Here is a 27,927-nt window from a genome sequence, read left to right as displayed (position 1 = left end):
TCCAGCCAGCAGAAGAAGGTTAGTCTAACCCTTAGGGCTTTTCTCTAGGAATAAGTGCATTTTAACACTGATGTTCTATAGACAGTGCTCTACCTTTGTTCCGTCTCTGAATGAATCTAAAGGTAGGAGTTTAAGGCAGGAGGAAACCTACCCATTTGAACTTAGCCGGTGGACAAGATGAAGAAGACAGGGCAGACCTTACTTTAGTTTTTGCAGCTTACCAAAGAGACCCCAGGGCTGCTACCTCGGGGGACTAGTCCGAGTTACCCAGATGAAGAAGTCAACTGGAAATGCACCCTTAGAGACAGAAGGAAAAAAAAATGAAATGCATCCTTGGCTCTACTGGATACTGACTCACCTGATTTATTGTTGACACACGCAAGAGGAGTCTCGGTGACTGAATCTATTAGTGACCATTGGGATCCTCTGTGGAACCTATATGGGTTCTCCCTCAACAGGCATTTCTTTATTCTTCACACTTTGGGGTGTTTAAACTTCTGACTTGAGTACTTTAAATATCATAAAATGATTTTTTTTTCCCCAGTAGTTTGCTAAGGAAATCCCTGTTTTTCCTGAGGGCTGATACCAAATGAGGAAGCTGGGTCCAACATGGTGACCGTCATATTATCGCATTTACTTTCAACCTGACTGATGGGTTAGTCTGGGGAAGTCGACAGCTTCACACTTAGATTTAGCAAGAGAAGATGCTCTGGAAGGGTGTGATTTGGTGGGGGCAGTCAAGGTTGTGGAACTGAGGGATGTCCATTTGTTCGAAGGCAGCATAGCATAAGAAGGTGAGGTTTTAATGGAGGCGGTGTGTGAAGAGGTGTATGTGTGAAAAGGTGTGTGTATTTTCCAAGCCAGTAGAGGCTGGTGTTGATTCATTATCGGAAGTACCTCAGGGTTTTATTGATGATCATCATCATACCTTAAAACTGGTTAAGTCCGTTACTGTTGCCGAGTCTTGAACAATGTAGCTTCTCTATACCCATCACTAGCAAGTTCCTTCTAAAGCATGTAATGGAAAATGGTGTAATGTTTTATGACTCACTAAAATATAATCTGGAACAGCTCTTGGAGATAGTCATGTCAAAATGTAGCGTGATTTCAGTTTTCCAAGTTAACGTTTTTCAAATCTGAGATGTTAGTCTCCTAAATGGCTAGACGTCCTCACTATGAAAATGTTGCATGCTGATAAACAGTGTTGATGCCTATCACCTCGTGTCATTATGTGAACTGTTTCCTGATTGTTTATAGGAACTAAGAGAAATACATAATAAGCAGCAACTCCAGAAACAGAAGTCCATAGAGGCTGAACGTCTGAAACAGAAAGAACAAGAGCGAAAGATCATAGAATTAGAAAAACAAAAAGAAGAAGCCCAAAGGTGAGTCTTTTCCTGTGGATCGTGGACCCATCTGGAAGGAACTTTGAGTATTTATTATTCTTTGTGGGGCTTCTGCAAGTACCTACTGATCAGAAAGAGCCTTCAGTCTTTGTGTGTGTGTGTGTGTGTGTGTGTGCAAGCACAAATACGTGTGTATATAAATCTTTGCATATATAAGTACCCCCTGAAGTTTTTGGTTAGTTTCCAGAGCTCTCCCAAGCTACTACTATGTAGGTAAGTGGAATTATACAAGGAAATTAGGACACTTGGTATGCTTATTTGCATGCCAATGACCAAAATACGTTTCCAGTTCACAGCCTTTTAATAACAGTGGCTGTCTGGAGTGCTGGTTTGAAATCAAAGCCCCTGAGCACTCGCCACACAGCCTTTCTCCAGTAGGACTGACAGTGTGCCACTCCGACTTCTTTCCTCTTTTCTTCAACTGCAAATTAAAGTTGAGTACAAAAGGAGAAAATTTGCTGCTGCTTAGGATCCAGACACATTTTTTTGCTCGTCTTTGTTTGAATATTTGTGTTTGTGGTTTGTTACTTTTACTGGTAACTTTCTGTCATGAGTCGTAGAAATTTATTTGTTAACTTTTGGTGTGTCTGATTTTGTTACCGGATATTTGCTTTTTAAAGTTCAATTAATTTTTGATGCCAGGAAACAAAAATTACTATTTCAGTGATGCAGTATAAATTGTAAAAATTGGTTATTGAAATTAGAATAAAAAGATGAAGATACAGGGGGCGCCTGGGTGGCTCAGTCGGTTAAGCGTCTGCCTTCGGCTCAGTCATGATCCCAGAGTCCTGGGATCGAGCCTCACATCGGGCTTCCTGCTCAGCGGGGAGCCTGCTTCTCCCTCTGCCCTGCTGCTCCCTCTGCTCGTGCTCTCTTTCTCTCACAAATAAATAAAATCTTAAAAAAAATACCTAACATATTTAAAAAAAAAAGATGAAGAAACAAAACTTGAGGCAAATCACTGACTTTAGTGGGCTAAGCTCAGTTAAACTATCCACAGGGGTACACAGTTTGTGGGCATGTGTAGTACAGTTGACCCTTGAACAACAAGGGGGTTAGGGGCACAGACCCCCCTGCTCAGTTGGAAATCTGAGTATAGCTTTTGACTCCCCCAAAACTTAACTGCTAACAGCCTACTCTTCTCGGCTGGAAAGAAGCCTATAGATAACATAAACAGTCAATTAACACATATTTTGTATGTTATGTGTGTTATATACTGTGTTCTTGTGATAAGGTGAGCTAGAGAAAGAAAATGTTAAAATCATAAGGGAGAGAAAATATATTCAGAGACTGTACTGTCAAATATCCCCGTATAAGTGGACCTGCACAGTTTACCAGTGGACAGGTGGGTAGGGTCTCTAACCAATTTAGAGGACTGTTTTATGGTTTTCGTGGGGTATGGTTCAAGGATTCATTTCTTGGATGTGCTGATTAACCCTAACTCCATCCTTTCCTTATCTTCAAAGTTGATAAAACGCTTTGATCATTCACAGCATACTGTACTGAGCTTTAACATTTCTACAGAGTAGAAGGCAACACAAAATATAATACAAAAAAGGTAAATTTCCTGCTTTACTCATATAAGTAGTACCCAAAAATTAATTTCAGAAATTACATGGTTATACACTATACATGAAGACTTTTATAAATAAGTAGCAAATATTAAGCAAATTCTATTGTGTGTTTCTGTTGTTGTTACAAATGACAACATAGGTATGGGACCCCTTCCAAAAAACTTTTTTGTGCTTAAAAGATGTTTTAAAAGCAAGTAAAACATTAAAGATTTAAGTTAAGAATTTTCCTGCATTAAATTTTCACATGCATACAGGGTAGAAATAAATAGCATATTTTTTAAATGGCGAATACAAGCTTTCTTTGTTTATATTATATTCCTTTGGCAGTTTCCTAATTCCAGGAGATGACTGTGTGTTGGCCATGTCACAGGATAGCATGTTCAGGGTGTGGAGCCTAGAACTGGGCTGCCTGGGATTGAGCCCCAGGCAGGTGTGGCCGTGTGACCTTGGACAAGCCTTTTAATATCTCTGCCTCGTTTTTCTCCCACGTAAAAATCGGGACGTTAATAGGACCTACTCCCCTGGTGTGAAGGGTAATGGAGTTCGTGTAGGGGGAGGACTGGTTATGACTATCATTGTATCGCTTACTTTTGCACGAGAGTTTCTCTAAACTGTTTTCTGATCTTGAAGACGATCGTACAGTGAGAGAAAAATCGTCCCCAGTCCTGTCCTGTGGGCTTCAGGTGGCGGTCGTCTTAGATGTCAGGGCCTAGATTTCATTGCACTTGTCCCTTCGTGTCAGTTACTTTGACAAACACAAAGTTTTCGGGTTCAGGCAAATGCCCAGAGCATTTTAGTTTAGTTTAGTAACAGGATGGCCACCACCTAAAGGATTCAAATGAATCTGTTGCTTCCGCCTTCGGTTTTGGGGAGCTACATGTGTGTTCATCAGGGTACGCGCTCTCGTCTCGTTCGTGCCTGTGTGTGTTACGGCTTTTTGCAGTGAAATACCAGTTTTATCATCGAGAAGTCTCTTTGTTAGTCTTCTAAACACCTGGTAAAATACATCAGGAACCTTCTTCCTGTGTTTTTCTGAGTCCTGTGCTTTCATCATCTCCCTCAGAATTGGAGCCCTGAGAGCCTTTGTCTTATTGACTCCGATAGCTCCATCGGAGGGACAGTATCCTCTCTGCATGGAGCATCCCATTTGCTAGCTGGAGCCTTTTCTGTGAAAAGAGCCCACAGCATTATGAAACTGGAGTTGCTTCCTGGCTGTAATCAAGCATTTTGTTGACAGACGAGCTCAGGAGAGGGACAAGCAGTGGATTGAGCATGCGCAGCAGGACGATGAGCATCAGCGGCCAAGGAAGCTCCACGATGAAGAAAAACTCAGAAGGGAGGAGAGTGTCAAGAAGAAGGACAGTGAGGAGAAAAGCAAACCGGACCCGCAAGACAAGATGAGCCGGCTTTTCCATCAGCATCAGGAACCAGCCAAGCCAGCTGTCCAGGCACCCTGGTCCACCACAGGTAGTAGGGGCCACAAGTCATTCTAGCAAATAGGTTTTCTCTGCCAGATCGTCCTGAGGAAGACCCATATCTGAGGCAGGCCCTGTCTTGGGTCCTTTCATAGAGCTAGGTGTGAATGCCAGGGTCCTTTGCTTCAGACAGTGCAGATGTTCATTCTCTAGGCTCCTGACATGCCAGTTTAATCTTCCACCACCCAGCCAGCCTTTGGTCCCTCTCACACTGGCATCCAGGGCCTTTGCAGACAAAAATGGCATGAGTTTCCTTACCAAGCCCCATCTAGAAACCTGTATTCCAGATTTGGAAAGAAACTGTTGCTTCTCCAGTTTGCTCTTTTCTCTGGGAATTACTGAGCAGTTTCGGGCACCCTTGCCTACACTGATCTGTCTTCAGCCAATGCTACATGAAAGCGTGTTTTTGACCTTTTGAAAACTGTGACTGTTTTTTGCCCTTCGATCGTAAGTTGCCTCTTTAAATCATGATAAATGAAAGCCTTTGAAATTGCTAGAAAACGTTATCTCTTGTATCAGATGCAACCTAGCATGTATTTTTGAGATTCTTGTGTGGGTCTATGGTACTGTGCAGCTTTGCAGATAATACTCAGCTGAAGAAAGGGATTGCCTTTTCCTTTGTATGGCAAATTATATCGATTTATTTGTTCGATTATCAGTGTGCTTTTTATTGGTATACAGAAAGGAAAGAAAGAAGCACACTATTCCATAGGGTTTACTTGTTTCCTGTTTATAGCAGGCAGGGATGGGAGTGGGGTTCAGAGTTGGGCCCCACATCCAGATGCCTGCAGTCCAGGGAGAAAGTCTGGCAAGCAAAATTATGTTTTAATGCTGCCTTTGATATGAATAATAATTTCACCAGTACTCAATCTTAGGCCATTAGTTTAAATTCCTTATGTTTCCTCCTAGTATAGAATGAGGATTTCTTCTTCCTGTGGTCAGTGGGAAATGTGGCACCTCATCCAGTTCCAGACTGCATGAAGATAATACCTCCCCCTCACTGCTTTTCAGAGAAAATAGATGTGTGGCTAAATACCTACATTTCTAGGGTAAAACAGTTCAGAGGGCCGTGATTAGGTACTATTAAGTGAATCGGAAGTCAGACTGTCTTCTGTTTGCATGCATTTTTTAAAAAAAATTTTACTTAAACTCTAAAGTATTTTCATATAAGGTCTATCATTAGGCTCATTTCCCCCACCCCTGGGAGATGTGGAGGAAGACTTACTTCACTGGGGATTATCAATAATAATCATTGTTCGTGAAGTCAGCACTTAACGTTTTATGTGATTGCTTTAGTGGCCAAATATATCAGCATTTCCAAATCTTTCAAAAATGTGGAAAGTTGTGCTTCTTTGCTTCCTGCCAAAGGAGTTTTCTTGGCTGATTCAGATTGGGGGTCACATTCTAACTGCTGCATTGAACTCGGCACCCTGGCGGGGAGGGGAGATAGAGGTCCTGATGCTTTACAGATGTGTGCTACCAAAGCCTCAGCCAGGACCTAAGACAGCCTTGCTACAATCAGCACTGGGATGGTCTTTGTTGGGGGAGTGGCAACCAGTGAACTCCGATGGATTTGAGTTGCTGACACCAGGTTTGGCTCTCCTTTGGCACGAAGTATGTGCTTCAGAAATTCCTTGAATAGATGGGAAGAGTTCAGATGTTAAGGTCAACAGCAGGGGAGAGGTCATTTGTTTGGCTTGTTGTCATGCATACGTGTTCCGTGTAATGCTTTATTTTTGTTCCCTTCTTCCCACTGTCTTTGTAAATAGAAAAAGGCCCACTTACAATTTCTGCACAGGAGAATGTAAAGGTGGTGTATTACCGAGCGCTCTATCCCTTTGAATCCAGAAGTCACGATGAGATCACGATCCAGCCCGGAGACATAGTCATGGTAAGAAAGACTCCAGTCAAAGTGTAATTTTCTGTCGATGATTAGCATCTGTCCTCCTCTTGCACTTTATTTGTCAGAGTGAAATTGTCGCCGAGTGTGAAATCCAGGGTTTTTGAAGTATGGGCTCAATCTTCCTTTCCTATTAGAATGAAAGATGATATTTAGAAATGTATCCTAGCAGCACTTTAAGATAGAGGTGTTAAAGAAAATGGGTTCTTATCACAGCCTTGGCGTGTTTTTAACTTTGTAAAGGTCTGGTAATTTCAGAGTTTAGATTGCTTAAATACTATGAATAGTCTTTAAGAAATAGTTTTAAATGCAGAATGCTTTATCATCACTTTCACAATTGCCAATGATAACTTTTGTATCTTTGGGTCAGTGCATCTTTTTTTCCCCTTTAACTGTGTGATCTTTGAATTGTGTGAATTACATACAGTTAATCTGCCTTCTTACGCTGTAAATGAGCAGATAAAAGAGTTCAGAATTTTGCTTTGTCGTAGTTCCTTGAACTATACTAAGAGTTAAATAGACTCAAACTATAGTAACCACTTTAAAAAAGAATAAAGCCATGTGGTTAACCTAAATTATTTTCTGAAAGAAAACAGTAGTTCTTCCATCTAGTTAATAACCTCAGAATTAAGAGTCATAGAAGTGGTCAAACTTTGCATTACTGTTGGCATTTTTTGTTTGTTCAAAGATGGGAATGGTTCCGAATTGTAAAAGAACTCTGAGTGAGACAAACGTGCCTATGGTTCCAGTAGTAGGTATCTTTGAAGTTAAAGGGTAATGCACAGATCATTGCACTATTGCTCATGCGTGCATCTTGCATGTTTACGTCAGATCTCTGCGTGGAGACGCTGTGATCCTTAGTGAGCCAAAATATATAGAAAGAACAATGTGTTTGGTCTTCAGAGATCTCAGGCCTTTCTCCCCTTTATTTCTGACAGTCTTATCTCAAATTATCATGGGCTTGAAATAAGGGAGTCAAGGCCAAACATCAGATTCTTTAGAAGTCAAAATCTCCGTAACAATAACACACCCTGTCCAAATAGAGTCCAGCCTTCGTTCAGCAAACAGTGTGTGAAGGCGTGCGTGCTAGCCTCACTCAGTCTTTACAGAAAGAACCGCTGGGTTCTCTGTGGGCGGGCACAGCGCTCTGTACACAGGGACGGTGTTGCAAGGCGTCTGCTTCACCACCAACTCTTTCCCACACTGTGTTTTCTAATGGCCTGAAGCAGCTTTACTCGTACTGCCTCATCTTCGAAATATCGCGGCTTTTAAAGCCTGTGAATTGTTACAATATATAAAAATACCATGCTGGGACTCTAAAACTTACCAAAGTACAATGTGACATCAGAGAGGGCCTCATTACAAAGTTGTTTCTTTACACTGAAACAAAAAAAAGAGCTTAAAGTTTTTGAAACTGGATTTTGTTGCAGCACAAGGTCTGGAAAAGTAGCGCTCTCTTCTTGAGATCAGGAAGTGTTACAAATGTTACAATAAGGAAGTGTTCTAGATGATCTGTACTTTAATGAGAAAATATTGCTGTATTTTGGAAACATAGTCTTGTTTCAATGATATTTTTCCTCAAACTGGCTAACCACCAGCTTGACTAGATGAATAGAGTTTAGATGTGCTGTAAAAATAAAACATTTCATTAAACATATTTTGCCTTGCTTTCAAACCTTTGCTTTCCTGGTGGAGGTTAAAGGGGAATGGGTAAGTCTGTGTAACTGTCAGGAAGTCTGCATCTTATTAAATGTTTTCTTCTTTTAAATCACTTTAATTCTGTGTAAGTACACATATCTTTGGGTGTTGTTGTGGCAGTAAAAATACGTTTTGAGTTTGTGTAGTAGGTTTTGCTTAAAAAAAAAAAAAAAAGAGTTATGTATAAAAGTTTGTGTACCGGATTTCTCATTGCCAGATTCCATTTAAGGCCTAACTTGAAGGCTGTGTATTTGGCAAATTATAAGGTTAAGTCTCCATCTCAGGCTACAGACAAAAATAAATTCCAAGTAGTTTAAACATAAAAGTTAAATTTCTTTAAAAGAAATTTTTTCTTTTTGAAAAAGGAAAATATGGGAATAATTTCCTGGCAAAGAAATACCTTCCTGAGTTAAAACCAGAAGCCATAAATGGTAAAAATGGACAGATTTGACAATATAAAATAATTAAAACTTGTATATTGCAAAATACATCCATATTATATAAAGACTCCTAAAAGTTAATATGAAAGAAACCCAAAACTTACAAAACTTGTCCAAGGATATGAAGAGATATTCACACATGAAGAAAAGTATGTGATTTTAAAAATATACAGAAAGAGGCTTTATCTCACTAGTGATCAGGAAATGCAAGTTAAAAAACCCCAGATAGCAGTTTTCATTTCTCACCTGAGCAAGTTTAAAGGTTTGGTAATATCCAGCTCTGTCAAGAATGCAGGAAAGTAGATCAAATACACGCTGTCAGCATGCTTATATGAATTGGCCAAGTTATTTGAAAAGCAATTTGACAATACCTGTTCAAATTTAAAATTCTGATTCCCCTTGACCCAGAAATTCTGTTATTTTCCCTCCTCTAGACTGTATTTTGGCAGATGCACAAATACATTTGTTGATGAAGGTTCACTGCAGCGTTGTTGGTAAAAACGAAAAAGGAATAGGCCCATATAAGTAAGGGAATGGTTTAAATAAATTATGATACAGCTAAGCAGGAAGATTTAAGATGTGAAAAAAAAACTGTATAGATCTACACATACAGATAAGCTCACCAGTTAAAAAAAAAAAGGGGGCAGGAACAGTATATACAGTATAATTGCATTTTGGTTAAATAAAAATCTATGTGTGTGTATATGTGAATGTTTTTATGTGTGTGGTTAAATTCTTGAAATATAGACATGAAACCACTAACATTGGTTACTGCTGGGCAGTAAAGAGGGGGCTTTCATGTTTAATTTTTTTGTACTTTTATGTTATTTTCATATTTACAAATGTACCAACATTTGTAATTTTTAATGAAACACTAAAAATAAATCCAACTTTGACTAAGTATAACAGAATGAATACCCAGTTCTGGAATGGTGTTTGCTTTATCTCAGACATCCCAAATATGTCATGAAGGATGGAACGTACAGCTAGGCATAATTTAACTGGCTTGCTGAGGGGACAGAGCAGTGTCTTCTTCTACTACACAGTACAGCATTACACCCCAAATGGCATTCAGCTGTATTATCTTCATGAGGTTAACAGTCGGCGCACACACACACACACACACACACACACAGCCCCACCAAAATTGACATGGGATAGTAACATTTTTTATTTCCTGGAGTTTGAGGTTATCATTTTACATGATCATGAAAATACGTAGTAAAACATTACTATCGATCTCTTGGTTGAATAATCAGGATTTCACTTATTTTTGTGGGCACAATAACCGTCAGATTCTGATTTCTCAAACTTCTTTGTAAATTAGTGGACTATTCCTGGTTAGATTTCAGAAGTCTGATATTTCCTTTTTTAACATTGGCAGCCTTGGAGGGAGCTTTAAAAAGTCTTTTGTTTTTGAAAAAAACTATCAGTCCAGTTTTCTCCAAAAAATATTTTTTTCCACGGTTGACAAAAATAAAAGTGGTATCTTGTATATAGTCCTGTTCTAAATATTGCTTATAATATAAAGAAATATAAGATGATGTCTGCCATTCATATATTTAAAATCTTTTTAGAAAAGTAGGGAGAAACGCATGAAAAAGCCAATGTCTGATGAAGTTCTCAATGAATGCTTACTAACTCTCCTAGGAATTTAAGAGGAAAGGAATCAGAATGGACTGATATGCTCAGGGAGGAACTTTTTTTTTTTTAAGATTTTATTTATTTATTTGACAGAGAGAGAAAGCATAAGTAGGCAGAGCGGCAGGCAGAGGCAGAGGGAGAAGCAGGCTCCCGGCTGAGCAGGGAGCCTGATGCGGGGCTCGATCCCAGGACTCTGGGATCATGACCTGAGCCGAAGGCAGCTGCTTAACCAACTGAGCCACCCAGGCACCCCAGGGAAGAACTTCTTAATGGAAGCTTCTTAATTGAGTTTGACCTTGAGTTTGACAGCTAGTACTTAAATACTGTGAACGTTGATGGCCTATCTTTCTGATCCAGAGGTCCCAAAATTTGGAGAGTGAATAGATCAAATTTGACATCCATGATGTATTGGAATAGCATAAGAAATCAGAAGAGGGGTGCCTGGCTAGCTCAGTCGGAAGAGCATGCGACTCTTGATCTCGGGATCATGAGCTCAAGCCCCATGTTGGGTGCAGAGCCTACTTAAAAAAAAAAAAATTTTTTTTTAGAAGACCTTTGCTCACTGCCATTTTGTTGAAGTTTGTCTTAAAAGCACAGGCTGATCATCTAACTCAGCAGGTCTGGGTGGTGCAGGACTGAGGACATTAGAACTGTTCATGGAGCTTAGAAGAAATAAGTGTTCTAGGGCTCACCCCCAGAGACTCTGGGCACTTTACTCCATATACAGGATTCAGAATCTTCTCCAAGTAGATAGACTTCTTAGGCAGTCATTTTTGGGAATCACCTATCTAACCTAATGCCTTTTTCCTGTCAAGACTAATTCTGAATCATTTCTGAAACATATCCTCTTAGAAATTTCCCCCAAAAGGACACTTCTTTATCGGTTATTAGCCAATCTACCAGTTCCATTCATTCTGAAAATTGTTTATCTTCTAATTTGGTATTATTCATGTAACATTAAACTCATTGTTTTTCCTTGTTTTCTCTGGATGGAGATTTTTTTTTAGTATAGTTAGTATCTTTTCTTTCCTGCCTTCCTTCGATTTCCATAGCCTTAACATCTGAGGTTGGCTTGTTTAGTAACAAGTGGCCATAGTATCATCATTGTTTGGAGGGACAGGTACACATCCAATTCCAGGAGTGGGCCATACGCAGCCCCCAGCCTGTTTATTATAATAAAGTTTTATTGGAATGCAGCTGGACCCATTCATTTGCATGCTGCTTTCAGCTGCTTTTGCACTGCAAGGGTAGAGTTGAGTAGTTACAACTGAGGAGAAATTTGATGACCTCTAAATTAGAGCTTTAGAAAACAATTTTCATATTCCAACCCAAAAGTTTTTGGGAAAACATTGTATTCCCAAGCTGGCAGATGCAGAAACCATGTGCTGTGCCCCCCGTACTCAGCACATCCCAGGCAGCGCCCCCAGCTGCTCTGAGTTGGTACACAGTTTAAATCTCTTTGCTGTCCTTGTTCTGTGTCATGCTTGCGAGGGGAGAGGGACTTTCTCTTTCCTTCTTTGCAACAAGGTCAGAGATTTCAGAAATATTCATGCTACCGGAGGAATTTGGCAGCCATGAAGCATATAAACAGTGAGAAAGGAGACCGTATTATCGGGCTTCAGCCATATGTACTTGAACCTCATAGCTGCTATGTGCATTCGACTGTTGAATCCAAGCCCTGCAGCCTACAGTTGTATATTAACATTCTGTAGAATAGATCAGTAACGTTCGAGACACGTGCACTGTGTCTGGGGTTTGTGTTTCCCTTTTTGTTGATGTTCCACTAGAATGATCCCCAAATGCTTTGAGGTGTTGCAGTGGGGCTAGTTAAATGAAGGTGTAGTAAGACCACTATTTTTAATATTTCAGATCCCCCTGACTTAGAGCCACCAGGAGATGAATCTACTTTATGTATGTTAAACTCCACATTATAGCCAGCCCTGTATGCCTAACTCTTTTTCTGTTCTAATCTTATGTACTGTTTTTCCACCTTTGGATTGGCATTTTGGGTCAAGTTTCCCAAATCCAGGAAGAAATATTTCTCCTTTTCATATGAGAACCTTTGTGCTTTTTCTAAGTGGTTAATTAATGTTGAGAGTGAATTTTTCTTACATCCTCTGAATCTTAAAATGAAGTTATTCATTAAAACTAATGAATTCCTGTAAGAACAAATCAGGCTTATTGAGACTATTGGTTGGTCAGAGTTGACCAGTGAATTTCCTTGGTTAAAAGGGAAAAACTGATCTATTACCCTGAAGGATGGGGAAACTCTTGTTGGCACAGATAAGAGGCTTATATGATACCTTCTCTGCTTCCTAAGTATACAAAACACCTTTCAGCGGTGAAGCACGCTTTCTGTCTTATGAGGGGAACAGGGCTGGGTGTGATCAGCTACCTGGGGTACAAGCTAGACCTGCCCAAAGGGCTTCAGATCCAATTCCAGATGTCAGTCCCAAAAGTCCTGTTAACCAAAGAAGACCCTTTGTGTCAGGGGAATGACAGTAAAACCCAGGACATAATTGAGTCAAGCAGAGGACATTTGAGGAGGTCCTACTTGGACAGACGAGTAGCAGTTCTGGACAGGCCACGATGCATGATTGAACTCCAGCCCCTTAAAGCATTGCCGCTGGCGGAAGGCAAACGCAGAGGGCCCGGGGTCCCAGGCAGGTTCCTAGACAGAGAGCGCCCCATACAGAAAACAAGGGATGGTTCCGTAAAGTGGCGTAAAGACCGGGCTCTTAGAACGGGACAAAAGCCCACATGAGAGAGCTTCAGTACAGATTTAGAGCGGGACAGCAGGAGAGGTGGCTTTTAAAGCTCTATCATTGAACACTTCTCAGATGCCAGGCAGTGCTTTAAATATTTCACAATTCTCATAGCCACCAATAATGAGACAGGTACTATCATCACTATGTGACGGATGAAGAACTTGAGGCACCGAGCGATGAAAGTTGCCCAAAGTCACCCAGTTAATAAATGGTAGAACTGGTATTTAAATTGGGGCAGTCTCCTGAGCTCTACTCTTGATCATTACCCTTCGCCTTCTGGAGGCCAGGTCACTGTGTCAGGCTCCAGTTCCTTCCTTACTCACTCCTGCCCGACATCACCTTGGTCCTAGAGAGGTGGAGGGGGGGTGGGAGCTTGACTGTCGTTGAACCTGCCCAGGAGTTGGGGAGCCCCCAGCACAATCTGGCCTAAAAACAGCTGTTTCCATTGTGAAGCTGTGCCGATGTTTAAATGTGTCACAGTATCTCCAGTAAATATAAATGAAGAAGGAAAATCATTTAGCCATTTGCATTTTGCATAAAATCCAAGTGGGAAAAAATGTCCTCTTAAATCCTCATCTAGAGAAACAGTTGGGGCTGCCCAGAAAAAGGAATGTAAGCACAAAACAGTGTGGGGGAGTTGAATGAAAAGTGGCTAATGTGTTCACATCTGATGTAAGCGTTAGCAGGAGTATCAGCACTGTAAAGCAAAAAATAGAATCTCCGAAGCAGTATTGCTCTTTATCTTGGGGAACTCCTTTTTGGAGCATTCTCAGTTTTTAAAAATTGCTTTTACCCCTGACAGTAAGGGTGCCTTAAGGTGGAGCAGAGTGCCAGTATCTTCTACTCACTGAAAGTTTTGTAAATAAGATCTCGAGTTAAGTCGTAAGCCATGTAATTCTACTTTCCCACCCCGTCCCAAGCATGTTGAAAATTCAAGTATGCTACTAAACATTTATGCTTACTCTGGACTGAATACAGGTAGTAGATGTTCGGTTCCATAGTTTGGAGCTTTATTTTTTTATTTTTATTATTATTATTTTTTACTGTATGTTTGAATGAGTTAGAAAACTGGTATTTTTTCTGTTTTTCCAAAATCATTGTTAAGGTCCTCCCTACTCATTTCTGTGATTTCTAAAAAGCAACATTAACGTCTGATGAAGTGTCCAATGTTTTACCTCCTTGGGCAGTGTATGTTAAGGGATAAAAATAAGATAAGGTCTCTGATTTGATTCAGTAATGAAAATAGTTTTCTAATAGTGAACTAATTTTCCTCCAATAATAGTGAAATAATTTTCCTCCAAAGTCGTTCTCCTGTTGCTCATAAAATGGGGGGGGGGGGGTAATTCATAAAGATAGGTAGAACCATCCTGGTGATTTTGAATGATGCTTTTAAATTAGAATTAAAATGCAAACATAAAAGCACTTGATATAATAGCCCCTGTGAGAGTTTTAAACAGCAGAAATCTGTATTCTCATGTGCACTTTTATAATATTAAAGTTAAATCTATATAAAAGAAAAACATAGGACCTTAATAAAATTGACCGTTGCCATGAATAATCTCTTCTTTAATTTAATTTAAATTAGATATATGATGAGAAAATTAAAGAAGAGCTTTTAAATGGCTTAACATCAGCTTTGCTTCCCGTGGAAACCATCTAAGACCATGTTTTTATCTTTCCTATCCCTGTGCTGAACAAATACCGCTTAGTTATTAGAGATTTTGAGTACTGATTAATGTTGATTGCACCCTTTGCTTTCAGCTTTAAATCATAAACCCAAGTCAAATTATTTTTTAATAATTCCATGACCTCCCAAGTGATGAAGTCTGTCACATCACTTTCCAATTCAAGGTAACTCTAAAAATTTCAGCTATGGACCTGAGGACTTTAGGCACTTTATCTTAACTGCCATTGCTAGAAAAGGGGGGGAGAAGCTAAAAAAAGAAAGCAGAACGAGACCTTGCATTACAACACATACTGTTTGTTCAGAGTTAATGTTTAGAGACGGTTTTCCCAGACATGCAGATGAGAACAGGGTGAAGAGGCGTCCGTGTGGTGTGTCCATCCGACAGGGTCGGAGGCTTGGGGCTTGGTCCTGGGAGAGCGCTTGGTGTCTTTACAGGTTGATTTAAAGTCTGTGACTTTTCCTGCAGGTGGACGAAAGCCAAACTGGAGAACCAGGCTGGCTTGGAGGAGAATTAAAAGGAAAGACGGGCTGGTTCCCTGCAAACTATGCAGAGAAAATCCCAGAAAACGAGGCTCCCGCTCCAGTCAAACCCGGGCCTGACCCAGCCTCTGCGCCTGCACCCAAACTGGCCGTGCGCGAGCCCCCCACTCCTGTGGCGGTGACCGCTCCAGAGCCCTCCACGACCCCCAACAACTGGGCTGACTTCAGCTCCACGTACGTGTAGGCACGCTCTTGATCTTGATTGAAAAGTTCTGACTTTTTTTAAACTAAAGCTTAGGCTAACATAGAAGACAAATACCGTGTTTTCTAGGATTTCGTTTTGCTGTGGATTCAGTCATTGTGACTCTTCTGCAATACACGTGTGGTGTGCAGTTCTGCTGCTATAATTATGGGCGTCTTATTTTCCAAACCCAGAATCAGGATGTACAATCTAACAAAGGAATTTTTTTTTTTTTAAGAGAGAGAGAGAGAGAGAGAGAGAGAGAGACAGGGGCAGAGAGAGAGGGAGAGAATCTTAAGCAGGCTCCATGCCCAGCGCAGAGCCCAGCGTGGGGCTCGATCCCACGGCTGTGAGACCATGACCTGAGCCGAAATCAAGAGTCGGACGCTTCACTGACTGAGCCACCCAGGCGCCCCTTAAAGGAATTATTTTGCTTTTCAAATGTGTTTATGTCTCATAAAGACGTAAAAAGTAAATTACATTTGGGTTTGCGCTCGCACTGATGTAGTTATTTAACATTATAAAGATCACAAAATTAAAACCGTCCCTGAGCTCCAGCATGACTGGTTACTGTAAGGGTACCACCTGTTGTTACCCCGGTGGCTGGGCACGTGGCCTGGTGCTCGCTGTAGCACCGATGGGACAGAGAGACGGTGTTGAGCACCAGCTGCGAAGCCGGCATGTTTTCATAGGTGCCGCCTGACTTCCTTCTTGCTGGCCTCGCTATTGTTTTTACAAATGACAAAGTGGCAGAATATTGTTGCCATTTTATCAATGAGGAAATGAAGATTCAGAGAGACTACTGTCACGTGCCTGAGGTTCGTCGCTAGGGTGTGAAGCTCGGACTCAACCACGTCTGAAGCTCTTTCCTCCCCGTCTTGTTTTTGAACTTTAGGAAGTCCCATAAGGGGTGCCTGGGTGGCTCAGTCGTTAAGCGTCTGCCTTCTGCTCCGGTAATGATCCCAGGGTCCTGGGATCGAGCCCCGCGTCGGGCTCCCTGCTCGGCGGGGAGCCTGCTTCTCCCTCTCCCACTCCCCCTGCTTGTGTTCCCTCTCTAGGTGTGTCTGTCTCTGTCAAATAAATAAATAAAATCTTTAAAAAAAAAAAAGAAAGAAAGCCCCGTAAGTCTCCGTGTGCCGTGGGTGAAAGCTGGTGCATAGGAAGGACTCACTTCTCATGGTGGCGTATGTTTCCTTCCAGGTGGCCCACCAGCACGAGTGAGAAGCCGGAGACAGACAACTGGGACGCGTGGGCCGCCCAGCCCTCGCTCACTGTCCCCAGCGCCGGCCAGCTAAGGCAGAGATCAGCATTTACTCCAGCCACAACCACTGGCTCTTCTCCGTCTCCTGTCTTAGGCCAGGTAAAGGCAGTCAGGGGGAGTGTGAAGACCCGGCCCGCTGTACCCAGTACCAGCACGTTTGGCAAGTGCTTCTGGACAGTGTTATTTGTATGTATCTGGGTCAGGTGGCCGTGTGGATTCAGGTCACGTTTTCCCAATAGCGTTCAGGAGCCTGGAGAGTTCGGAGGAGGGTAATCTCCTGCACAGGTTGACCAGAAAAGCTTCCCTGAAGAAGGGGCATTTGAACAGCATCTTGCCGTGGGTAGATTTTATTTGCAAGTGGAGCGGGCTGGCCTCACAGCCAGCAAATACTGTGAGGAGAGGCTTTAAGGTAGGAGATCAGAGTTTTTGGGGAAAAGCTTGGGCCAGTCGATTTGGGGAGACCAGTGAGTATATATCGGAAAAGATTGGCTGATTACAGGTGAAGAGGATAAAGTAGTTAATTCTGAATATTACTACTCCATACAATAAAGTAGTCATTGACTTAAAACAGTAAAGATAAAGGAATGTCTATAAATGATCAAACAGAGCAAGTGCCCATTGGGCAGGCATTTGGGGGTGGGGAGACAGCTTCTGACCTGGAGCAGGTTCGTGGGGAGGTGCAAGCAGAGGACATCGGGCAGGAGTGACCGCTAAGCAGGACCAAGTCACACTCCTATTGGAGCCAAAGGAAAGGAGAGTGGTGGGGGATTGAGGGAAGGATTTGACCTCAGAGAGAAACGGGGGCACAAAGAGAAAGTGATTTTTAGTTGGAGGAGCGGGTTGTAGATGTGTTTAGTTTAAGGTGAACGTGGGGCACCAGGTGGGCCCGTCCAGCGGGCAGTCGGAACGTAGATCAGCTCTGAGGCCACGTATGAGCTCTTCAAAAAAGAGAACAGAGCGAGAAAATGGAAAACAGGCAGAGTGTGTGTGTTCTGCAACCCAGGAGAGGAGGAGGAGCTCCCGCCCGGAGGGGTTCCTTCCCTTTGCTTCTGTCCCGGCTTGGCTGTTTGCAGAAAGGGGGGTGGTGACCAGGCCAAGAGAGCAGTCAGTGTGGCTAGAAGAGTGACCTGGGACCTGGGACGGAGTAGGATAAACCGATGGCGAAGAGTGGGGGAGGCAGAGAGGGTGAGTGAGTGAAGAGGTTTGTGACCCCGGAATCACGGGAGCAGAGCGGAGGGAGGGCACCGGGGAGAAAGGGACCGCAAGTCAGGTCCCAAGAACGCCATGGTGGGGGGTGGGAAGCTCATGCAGGGTGCAGAAAGAAGACAGGATTCTTCTTCTGGGAGAGGGAGGGTGAAGAGAGACTGGAGAAAGATAAAGGAGAAAAAGGAATTCAGGTGGCACAGTGTGGCCACCTTCTCGGGAGGGGATCCTGAGGGCTGCGGAGTGCACAAAATCAGCCAAGAAGAGTGAAGGATTTCTGGGCGGGATTTAACCTGAATCTCTAACTGGTCGTCCCTGCACTTTATCTCAGCTCCCTGCAGCCATACTGCAGTCTAGTCCGGACTAGAAATAGCAGTAGAAAGAGAAGCTGCTACTACAGTAATTGTTACTACCACAGCAATACTAGGGATAGATTCATTAAACTTCCTTAACCTTTTAGAGGAAGTGTTTCTGTTTTATAAGGTGGAAACTGAGGCCTAGGGAGATGAAGCGGTTGTCCAGAGTCACGAAATTACTGACACACATAGGGTTCCAACCCCGAGTCCAGGCTGTGTCCGGCCCCAGGCTGGGTTATTCGCTTGTGTCCGCGGGGAAGGGTTGACAAGGCAGGCACAGGGAGGGCGTCTCGGGGGAAGAGCTTATGAGACGCCAGGGAGGGCCCACGCAGTCGAAATGGCTGACCTGGGGGCCCAGGCTGGGCAGAGGAATGAATGGAAGCAACTGGGAGGATTGGACAGCACAAAAGAACCACAAGCCAGAGGACTGTGGGGACGGGTGGCTCCCGCAAGCCGAGGGAAGAAAATGGGAGACAGAGAATCTGTGAGACTTGAAGGAGGTGTGCAGCCGAGATGGGAGGGAGGAGGGACGTGGTAGGTTTGAGAAGGTGAGGACCCAGGAAGACCAGGGGTGGAGAGGTTGTCAACATGGCTGCTGGGGCTATTTGACATATAAATACTCACCATCGAGCGTCGATAGGACAGTGTCCTCTAAAGGCAAGTACGCGTTGGTCCTGAAGGAGCTGTCTTTGGGCATCATCTTTTGTGTCTGTCCATTTTCACATATGCTTGAAAGTTGACGTTGTATTTTTTTAGTATTATCTTAAGATACTGTAATGGTTTTACGTTACAGTTTTTAAAAAGATAATAAATGGCTCACCCTGCCTTTCCAGCCTCATCTCCTACTACACTCCTCCAGGAAACTAGGCTCCATGCACCCCAGGACTATGCTCCTCCTCCTGGACCCTTTGCTGTGTGCCACCTCGAGGCCTTGGCCTGTGCCGTGCCCTCGGCCTGGAGCGCCCTTCTTCCGAAGCCCTAGCTCGCCCAGTCCTTCTCGCCCTTCAAGGCCCAACTCCGGTGCCGCAGCCTCCGTGAAATTGTCCCTGTTGCCCGTGGGCAGAATTCAGTCCTCTTTCCTCTCTCTTCCCACAGTGAATAGTTGGAGCCTCTTTGTGGTAGATTTCAATCTACCAGGTGGTCTAGATCATTGCGTGTATCTCTTTCTTCCCCATTAATTGTGAAGTCTTCACTAAGAATAGCGTACTGTCCCTTTTTATGGTTAATAAAGTCTTTTAACCTAAATTATTTTGAGCAGGCAGGTGGCATTTCATTCCTCTTTGTAATAACCCCACGTTGCCTTTGCATGTAGATGTTGGCATGGATCACAACGCGTTTACGCCCCGTGTCCCTAAAAAGGAACTAAAACAAGCGCAGTCCAACTCAGGGCATATTTTCCTGTGTCCACCTAAACTCAGATATCAGTTCGTTATCCCTTGAGGTTCCATAAGCTTTCTGCTCCCCTATCAATCTTCCACCAAATGCCCGAATCCGGGGGAGGGGTACCCTGGGCCCCTCGGGGGTTAAAATGGAACCAAATAGAAAAGGCACACAGCCAGGTGCCACAAAATAAATACGGCCTCCTGGCTTGTTGAAAGGGGGCGTTTGAGATGGCCAGACAATGGCCTTGTGATTAAGCTGGCAGGTTTGCGCCTCTCCTTTTGAAGAGAAGCCATTCCTAAGACGCAGGGACGCATCCAGGACCCATGCTACACCGAAGCAGGGTCCTTTGTGGCCAGGCGCGTGTGTGTGTGCGTGCGCTTGCTGGGAAGGAGCGTCCTGAGTCGGTGACCGATCACGGAGTGACGAGAGGTCCTTTCTGTGTTTCCGTACAAGGGCGAGAAGGTGGAGGGACTGCAAGCCCAAGCCCTGTATCCTTGGAGAGCCAAAAAAGACAACCACTTAAATTTTAACAAAAATGATGTCATCACCGTCCTGGAACAGCAAGACATGTGGTGGTTTGGAGAAGTTCAAGGTCAGAAGGGCTGGTTCCCCAAGTCTTACGTGAAACTCATTTCAGGGCCCATAAGGAAATCTACAAGGTATTTTTGTGTTTGTCTGCTTCTGTTAGATGAAAATAATGTTAGGCATTAAAGTATTGCTTGCATTGGTTAAGATTCACAGATGGGATTGCAGGATAATTTTGTCTTCCAGATCCTCTAACGCCAGAAGTTAGGGGACGTGCCAGCAGAAGGCAGCCTCTGACAAATAAGTGGTCATTTTTTTCCCTTTCACTTGTGGAAGGCTGCGTATCTTGTTTTTCAGTGACTTCTGTAAGAGGCAATTCTACTCTGAGACCTGGAACATTCGTGTGGCTTTGTCGGAGAGTAAGCCTCTCTTCGTGCCTGGTACCCAGTACTTTTGCCAGATACACACGAAGACTTAGAGGCCCAAAGCTTTTGGGGAAATAATGGAAAGAATCAATTCTCTCTTTTTTGTTAGGAACCTTAGAGCATGGATCCTAATTTAATGTAAAGGTTGTAGATCAACTATTGGAGTCATGAAGGTGCTCGAAACAAATTATGAGCTTCAAGGAGATAAAAATAGCAAAAAACCGTGGACGAGCATCTATCCTTCATGCTTAGAAATAGACCAGTACGCGGGCTGCGCACCCAGCGTAGCAAGCGCTGAAAAACAAGAACGCAGGCTCAGAATCCTGCCTCTGCTGCACGTTCCGTGTTTTCACTTAGCCAAGTGCACCTGTTTCTGCTGTAGATGGTCGAGAGTTTTAAACATTAAGCAGTTTTAAAAAGAAAAAAAGAAAAAGGAAAATCAATGTCATTTGTATTCATTTCTTTGAAGATAAAAATGAAAATACTTTCTCTTCCCACCTCTTCCAGCATGGACTCTGGTTCTTCAGAAAGTCCTGCTAGTCTGAAGAGAGTAGCTTCGCCAGCAGCCAGGCCGGCCGTCTCAGGAGAAGGTGAGAGAACCTGAGGCTAATGATGCTCTTCAGGAGGGTTGAGGGGCTCACGTCATAGAAACAGTAAATGTTTGAAATGAGATGGAATTTCCCTTTAAAATAGGCTACATTGATTGATGCTCGGTGTGTTCCAGTCTGAGGTAAAATGCAAGGTTAGATCTTCACAGAAGCAGAGTACCTCATGGAGACTTTCAGAACAGTATCCGATAATACTGATCATAAACACTGAATCTTGTCATGAAAGTTGGTCATGAGTCCTTTGACCTTTGAAAGAGGCCCATCGGCGTCGCTCGGGATCCCGTTTTGTGAGCATCTCTGTGGCCAAATTGTTGTCGCTGCTTCCCCGAATAGAGCCCATTCCCCACTGACCCGTACATCAGTGTGTTGTTTTAAAACTGTAACGACATGGTCAAGTAAAGCTGTCCCAGCAAACTCTGCCACCTCAAAGGAAACAGAGAAGCTCCGTTTTTCGGTTCCTGGGAAATAACCACACCAGATGACTTAGGCCTAAAGATGTCATTTTGAGTGTTTCTGACACAAATAATTAATTGCTTTATTTCCTGGTCTACCTCATGAACATAATTCTGAGGATTGCCCATGCCGATACATGGCAAGGGGTTTAAAATGAACGAAACCCACATAACCTGGGCTCTCGTGGTAAAAATCTCCCGTCTTCCCTGCATTCAGTGTAGCCGTTCTCATCTAATTGTAGAGTGCTACCTGAAGCTGATGGGCTTTCCACCGGAAGTCTGATCAGTGCTCCGAGTTAACAGAGGTCTACCCAATTGTATACTAATTTTTCATGGGTTCCTCAAATAAATTCTATGAATATAGCGTGTTTGATTTAGTTTCTTCGCCATCGTGGGGTTGTTGCATTCCTCAGAAAGTGTGCCTGGTGAAAGACAGAATTATGAAACCAGTTGTTTGAGTGGAGACAGCAAGGATTAAGGTTGTTCAGTGGTCTTTCAGACTCGCGGTAACACAGTTAACTTTTCCAAAACGAATTCAAGAAGCAAAATTTTTGTAGTTTATAGATACAGCTATAAACCTCATCACTGCCAAACAAATCCAGCATTTTATTGGATCCCGTTTTTGCTGTTCCCACCAAAACGATCATTAGCAGAGTTCTGTTTATACACTCTTATCAGTCATCTGAATGAGTGTTTATCCACTGTTAGCAGAACGAGGCACAAAAAAGCTCTTTTAAACACAGCGTGTGTGGTCAATTTTGTATAAAGCAAATTTTACGATTCTGCCCAAAGTCAGTGTATTCTCTCCAATTAAGTCTCCTCGGAGGGCTGAAGTTTATACCCTGGCTCTCGCCTAGTAGCCATGTACTCTTGATCATGCCTTCACTTCCTCATCTGTAAAGTGGGCATACTGACCACCCCTTCAGGTAGGAAGTTATTACAAAGGATTATGAGATCATCTGTGTCAAGCAATTAGGAGAAGTCAGTGAGCGTCCGCTAGTGTTCTTGCCTTTTTGCCCCGTTTCCTGGATTGTTGATGGAGAGCCACTCAATGCAGTGAGCATTCTCGTCTAGGAGCAGTGCCGATGAATGATGAATGCTGATTTGTTTTGAAACATGTACAGAGGCCTCATCCCTTGAGGCCTCACTATAGAGGTCACAGGTGAACCACACACATGTTTAAAGTTGGGTAACAGAGAGAGATTCTAATCCCCGCTGACATTTATTACATCCATTGTCAGATGATTTAGGAATATTACGAAACACTAGGAGAGAGATCGCTGGCCTTCCGGAGTGGCGTGGAAGAACTTGGCAGTTGACGTTCAGAGAAAAGCTGTCTGTATATATTAATGAGCCCCTTATTCATACTGCATTAAAGGCAGTCACATTTAAAGTAAACCACACGCCAGATTAAGTAGATTTGTCGGTTTGGGTAGCTCTTAGAATGCCGGCTTGGGAATGGCCAGTGCCCTGTGGTAAATGTCTCCGGAGGCGGTGCCCACTGAGCCCGGCAGCAGCGTCCCCGATACCAGTGTGCATCGCGGGGCAAGCAAAGCCACAGTCTTTTCCAGTCTCCTTGGTACCTTACAGTGCAGCCGTAGGTTCAGCCAGAGTTCATGCTTCTGAAGTTTCGTAAGCATTTTGAAAGTAACTTCAAAATTTGGATCCTTTTTTGAGCAAGTGACTTCTCAGTGCAGGAATCACTGGGAAAAGTATTGATCTGCCAAGGATCCTATCTTAACTGGCCGAACACGAGCTAAGGGGCAATTAACAGAGCAACACCAAAAGGGAAGGATCAGAGTACTGAGAAATCAGGAGAAGGAATGATATTAATGAAAAAAAGAATGTCCTTGGCAGGAGCGCCAGACTTTGATTTCCACGTGCGGGAAATCATTTTTCCAGTTTTAACTGTGGAGGTGTGCGTTTGCCGCGCCGGAGGACTCAAGACAGAGAGGCTCCTGTTCTCCCTCGAACATTTGGGTGATCTTGTGTCTGCCGTGGGGTCCGCACCCCACCAGCCTGCAGGCTGAGCTGCTGAGGCTGACTCAGCCCTTGGAGGGCTCTCCCATGATGGAGAGCTGCCCACATTAGCACTCGCATTAGGTGGCTTTGTGTTTTTTTTGTGTTTGTTTTAGCTTTCATTAGTACCCCCTGCAGAGGCTCTTAAAATGAGCCAAAAGGATTCCTCCAAACTAAATTTCTGCCTATTAACGTTAGACTCTGAATTTAAGGGCTCCCTCTGAAGTTTTAGCCAGAAACAGGCATCATCCATCATAAAAATGAACTTTCTGAGTAGGTAAATGGTGATTTTTTTTTTAATTACTTTTTTTAAAATACCCAAAGGCCTAGGATAAAATGGAGAAAAAGTGGAAGCAAGAAACCTAGGTTCAGCTTTCTGTAAATCTTTTATCCAGCACCTAGTGTAGTGTCTAGAATTTTGTGTCTAGTGATCTTTCGGAGAGTGTGATTTGGTTTCTGAGCCTTAGCAAAATCAACTCTTTGTAATTCAGAAGAAAATTTTCCTCTGGAATGCACACCCTTCACATGCAAGACGTAAGGAACATTAGTTCTTATCCTTTAAGATGTGAATGATAAAATGTAAGAAACTGAGATTTCTTTTCAACTTGTTCAGAAAGATTTGCTTATTTTCTGGGATTGGGTAGACATTACTTTTGTTATCAGTCCACCTACCTGTTTGTGCACCTGAATGACAAGTAGATGCCCGTTTTTAACTAAATAGCATATATCTTTATTTTGTGTTTTAACAGCTTCCGACCATCTGTGTATATGGCACAGAAGGGCCTAAGTTTTCACTCAGGCGCTTGAATGATGAACAGCGTATCTTATTTAATTTAATAAAGGTTATACTGTATCTAAAACTTTTTCAGAATTGTGACTTGGTACCCTTCAAATGGAAATACAGATATCTATGTGGGTACAAGATCCTGTGTGTCCGTGCATCTAAATCAGCGCTCAGCACGACTACTCAGTAAATGTTAGTTAAAAGTAAATGTAAAAGCCATTTCCACTTAAAATTATAGCTCACTCCTGGCACTCAGGGTTGGTAGACATGCAGTTGGCCTTTTTTGTTCACATGGCTGGGTCTTCACAGGAATTGTCCCCTGTCTGCAGTTACTGAATGTTTATGTGCAATTGGGGAATTTGGAGCCCAGGGTGTTCTGCAATTCTGTTTTATCTGTGACAAGCCTTTCTCTTGAATGGATCTTATCCTAACCTCCTTATTCATAAACTTACTTTTGCAAAGCTGTCTGGGATTTCTGTAAACAATCAAGCTCTCTCCGTATCTCAATATTTCTCCCCACCAGAATTTATTGCCATGTACACTTACGAGAGTTCTGAGCAAGGCGATTTAACCTTTCAGCAAGGGGATGTGATTTTGGTTACCAAGAAAGATGGTGACTGGTGGACAGGAACAGTGGGCGACAAGTCCGGAGTCTTCCCTTCTAACTATGTGAGGCTTAAGGACTCAGAGGTAAACCCACATTAACTGTTTCCTCTCCCTTTCTGTGTGGTGATTCTCTTTGCAGAGTCACAATATTTGACGGTGGAACGCTTTGATGGGTTTGGCTAAGTTCTGGGAACTTGACAGCAAATAACAGAGTGACCCGTAATTGTTTGAACTTGTCATTTGGTGCTGCAGGGTAGGCCTTGGCTTCCCACAGGCAGAAGATCTCCCTGGGGCCGAGTGGAGGCCGGTCTGCACCAACTGCATTAATGTTCAGTATTCATCTCTGTCCTGCATGTGACTGACTTAGGATTTGGAGTGAATGTGCTTGATTAGGTATTCGGGGTCACTGATCTGGGATACTCACAGAAGGGCACACAGCAGTATATCACCCATGTAAACAAAAGGATTTTGGTGATTCGGGCCCCAGAATATTGGGCAGTAGAGAGTTTCTAAAAGTTACATTTTTACCTACACATTAGGAAGACGTAAGATTTAAGAGATCGATAACACTTTGGGCTGGGCCTTAGTATCTCAGGCCCATTGATCAGGGCCTGAATTTATTCTAAATGCTATTAGCCTTATAAATCAGAAATGGCTCCCATTGCTGTTACATGGGGCCCTAAAAATCCAGTTACAGAGCAAGTGGTCTTGAGGTGGTGCGAGTTTAATGAGATGGTGGGGTGGGCCCACCGCCAGAGTATTGGGAGCCTGTCCCATAGTGGCCAGTTTCAAGTTAGTGGAGAATTTCAAGGTAAATCAGTGTAGTCATTTAACAGATCCATTGCACATAAATAAAACAACAAGAATTGGCTTTTTTTTTCTTTCTTTCTTTCTTTCTTTTTCTTTTTCTTTTTTTTTTTGTTTTAACACCGGCTTTCTCAGGTGTAAGCCAGGGGGACAAAGCTCCTCTGTCATCGGCATGCCAATACGAGGGTGGACCTTGAGCTGGTCCATAGGCCCCGGTACCTGCAGCTGCTTTGGGAGTCTGGAGCCTGGCCCCACGCTGCAGTCCTTCGCCTTCCCTGCGGTGCCCAGGAGTAGTTTTTATTTTGCTTGGGTTTTGTTTTTTCAGGGAGTGTCATTTTAGCTGTTTTGGGGTTTTTTGTTTTGTTTTGTTTTTGTTTTGTTTTGTTTTCCCTTGCTGTGGTCTTGAGAGCAGCTTACTGAGACGCCCAGGGAGGGATTTGCATGAGTCTGCTTACCCTTAGAGGATTTGGCAGAATCCTGGTAGAAAGAAAGTGCTTCTCTCGGGTAGGACAGCCGGCAAATTGTCCTCTGCAGACCCGGAGAGGGAAGAACTGGGCTTCTCGCCAGGAATCCAGTCGGATCCAGTAAGAATCATACAGATGATATTTCAGGAGTGCAGGGGGAAAACTAAAACTAAACTCAATTTCTACCACTAGGCATGAAGACTCTTAGAGTGACTACCTTTTGGATCAAGTAAAAGACCAAAAAAGCCATTACTCATATTGTATTTTGATAAATTACAGTTTTCTATAAAACACACACACACATACACACACACATCTGAAATCAGTAAGTTGAAAAACAACCTGACATTTTTTAAAGGTAAGCTGAGTTATAAGGTGCTTTTTAACCACGGTCTTAAAATATGAGCCACAGAAGAACCAACAGTGCTAGAGGTTTTGGACAGACGTTTAGCTACGTTATTCCACAATGATGAAAAAACCTAAAAAGTCAGCTCTTTCTTTCTCCTTGGATACAGAGTTCAGTGTCTAAGGAAAATTTCTTGGACCCAGCCTCAGATACCAGAATTGCCCCTCTGGGCATGGGGGAGGTTGTGCTATCCTAGCTTCCCTTCTCTGTAGGAGAAAGGCCGTGACCCATACCCATGCTTTTCTGCTGCATTCCTGAGGGGTGCCAGGACAGAACCTGGCCCTCTGATTATGTCTTAGTTTATGTGCTGGCTGTGGTGTTAAAGAGGGAGCACACCGGGGCACCTGGCTGGCTCAGTCGGTAGAGTATGTGACTCTTGATCTCGGGGTCGTGAGTTCAAGCCCCAGGTTGGGCATAGAGCCTACTTAAAAAAAAGCGGGGAACACACTGAAGCTATTTGGACTCTATCATTGGGTGTTGCCAAAAATGCCTTGTTCCTTTTATGGACTATAGGGAGTGTATTATAAGTCCATACTGGGAAAGTTAACTGGTCATTTGGAATCTTGTTTCATTAGTATTCCTTCATTTTGATATGCAGCCTATAAAAATAGCAAGGAAGATTGGTATTACATATTTTGTTAATACAGAAATTGTAATCAGAGTAAAAAATTGTAACTCAAGCTTTCCCTGGGAAATGCTTATTAAGTTTCAATAACCAAAATGAAGGGACTATGATAAGTTAGATAAATGCATGTTTTAATTCTTACAGTAACTGTCATTTACTTTATTAAGCCTTTTTTGTTTTGTCTTGATTGGAATACCTAATTTACTGCCAGATAGGGACTCAAGAATGAAAATCAGTTCAGAATAAAGCACTCAGTAATGACAGATTAGTCTGGCCCCTGTCCTGACTCGAAGTCCCTGTTGGCTTGTTCAGCTAGTTTAAAATTCCATGAGTATCCATAAAGGAATTCAACCCCAGAGCACTTTTGGAACAATTAATAGTTGCCAAAAACAAAAAAAACTATGGTCTGCTTCTATGGATTGTGCATCCAGCATTGATAGAGGAATTTCAGTGTTTAAACAGTGTAAGATTTGGGCGGAAAGGATACGCAGGAGAGTTGCTTCCTCTGTGGATAAAGAGATGAATGGGATGGGGGGAGGCGTGTTTGAATTGCCACTATGCTGTTTCCGTTATTTAAAAAAAAGCTCTAAAGCAAGTGTAGCAAAATATTAATATTTTACATAGTAAATCTGGGTGTTAGGCTCCTGGATGTCAGAGTCTCTGTAGTTTTTATGTGTGAAATAATTTAAT

General features: G+C 42.9%; 1 protein-coding gene across 2 annotated transcripts in view; it reads left to right on the top strand.

Moving 5' to 3' along the window:
• ITSN1 (intersectin 1) overlaps positions 1-27,927 on the top strand; it is a 159,719-nt gene that overhangs the window by 64,345 nt on the left and 67,447 nt on the right. The window contains exons 16-24 of one of the 2 annotated variants that reach the window (XM_044913508.1): positions 1,258-1,385; positions 4,218-4,447; positions 6,225-6,346; positions 8,051-8,065; positions 15,059-15,306; positions 16,514-16,673; positions 19,970-20,175; positions 20,974-21,056; positions 24,853-25,019. In XM_044913508.1, the coding sequence (XP_044769443.1) occupies positions 1,258-1,385; positions 4,218-4,447; positions 6,225-6,346; positions 8,051-8,065; positions 15,059-15,306; positions 16,514-16,673; positions 19,970-20,175; positions 20,974-21,056; positions 24,853-25,019 (1,359 nt within the window). The remainder of the gene's footprint in view (positions 1-1,257; positions 1,386-4,217; positions 4,448-6,224; positions 6,347-8,050; positions 8,066-15,058; positions 15,307-16,513; positions 16,674-19,969; positions 20,176-20,973; positions 21,057-24,852; positions 25,020-27,927) is intronic. The other variant, XM_044913500.1, reaches the window with a different exon arrangement.

The sequence above is a fragment of the Neomonachus schauinslandi genome, chromosome 1, assembly GCF_002201575.2.
Source record: "Neomonachus schauinslandi chromosome 1, ASM220157v2, whole genome shotgun sequence".
Taxonomy (NCBI): domain Eukaryota; kingdom Metazoa; phylum Chordata; class Mammalia; order Carnivora; family Phocidae; genus Neomonachus; species Neomonachus schauinslandi.
Note: the sequence above shows the minus strand (reverse complement) of the source record. Positions and strands in the feature narration are given on the sequence as shown.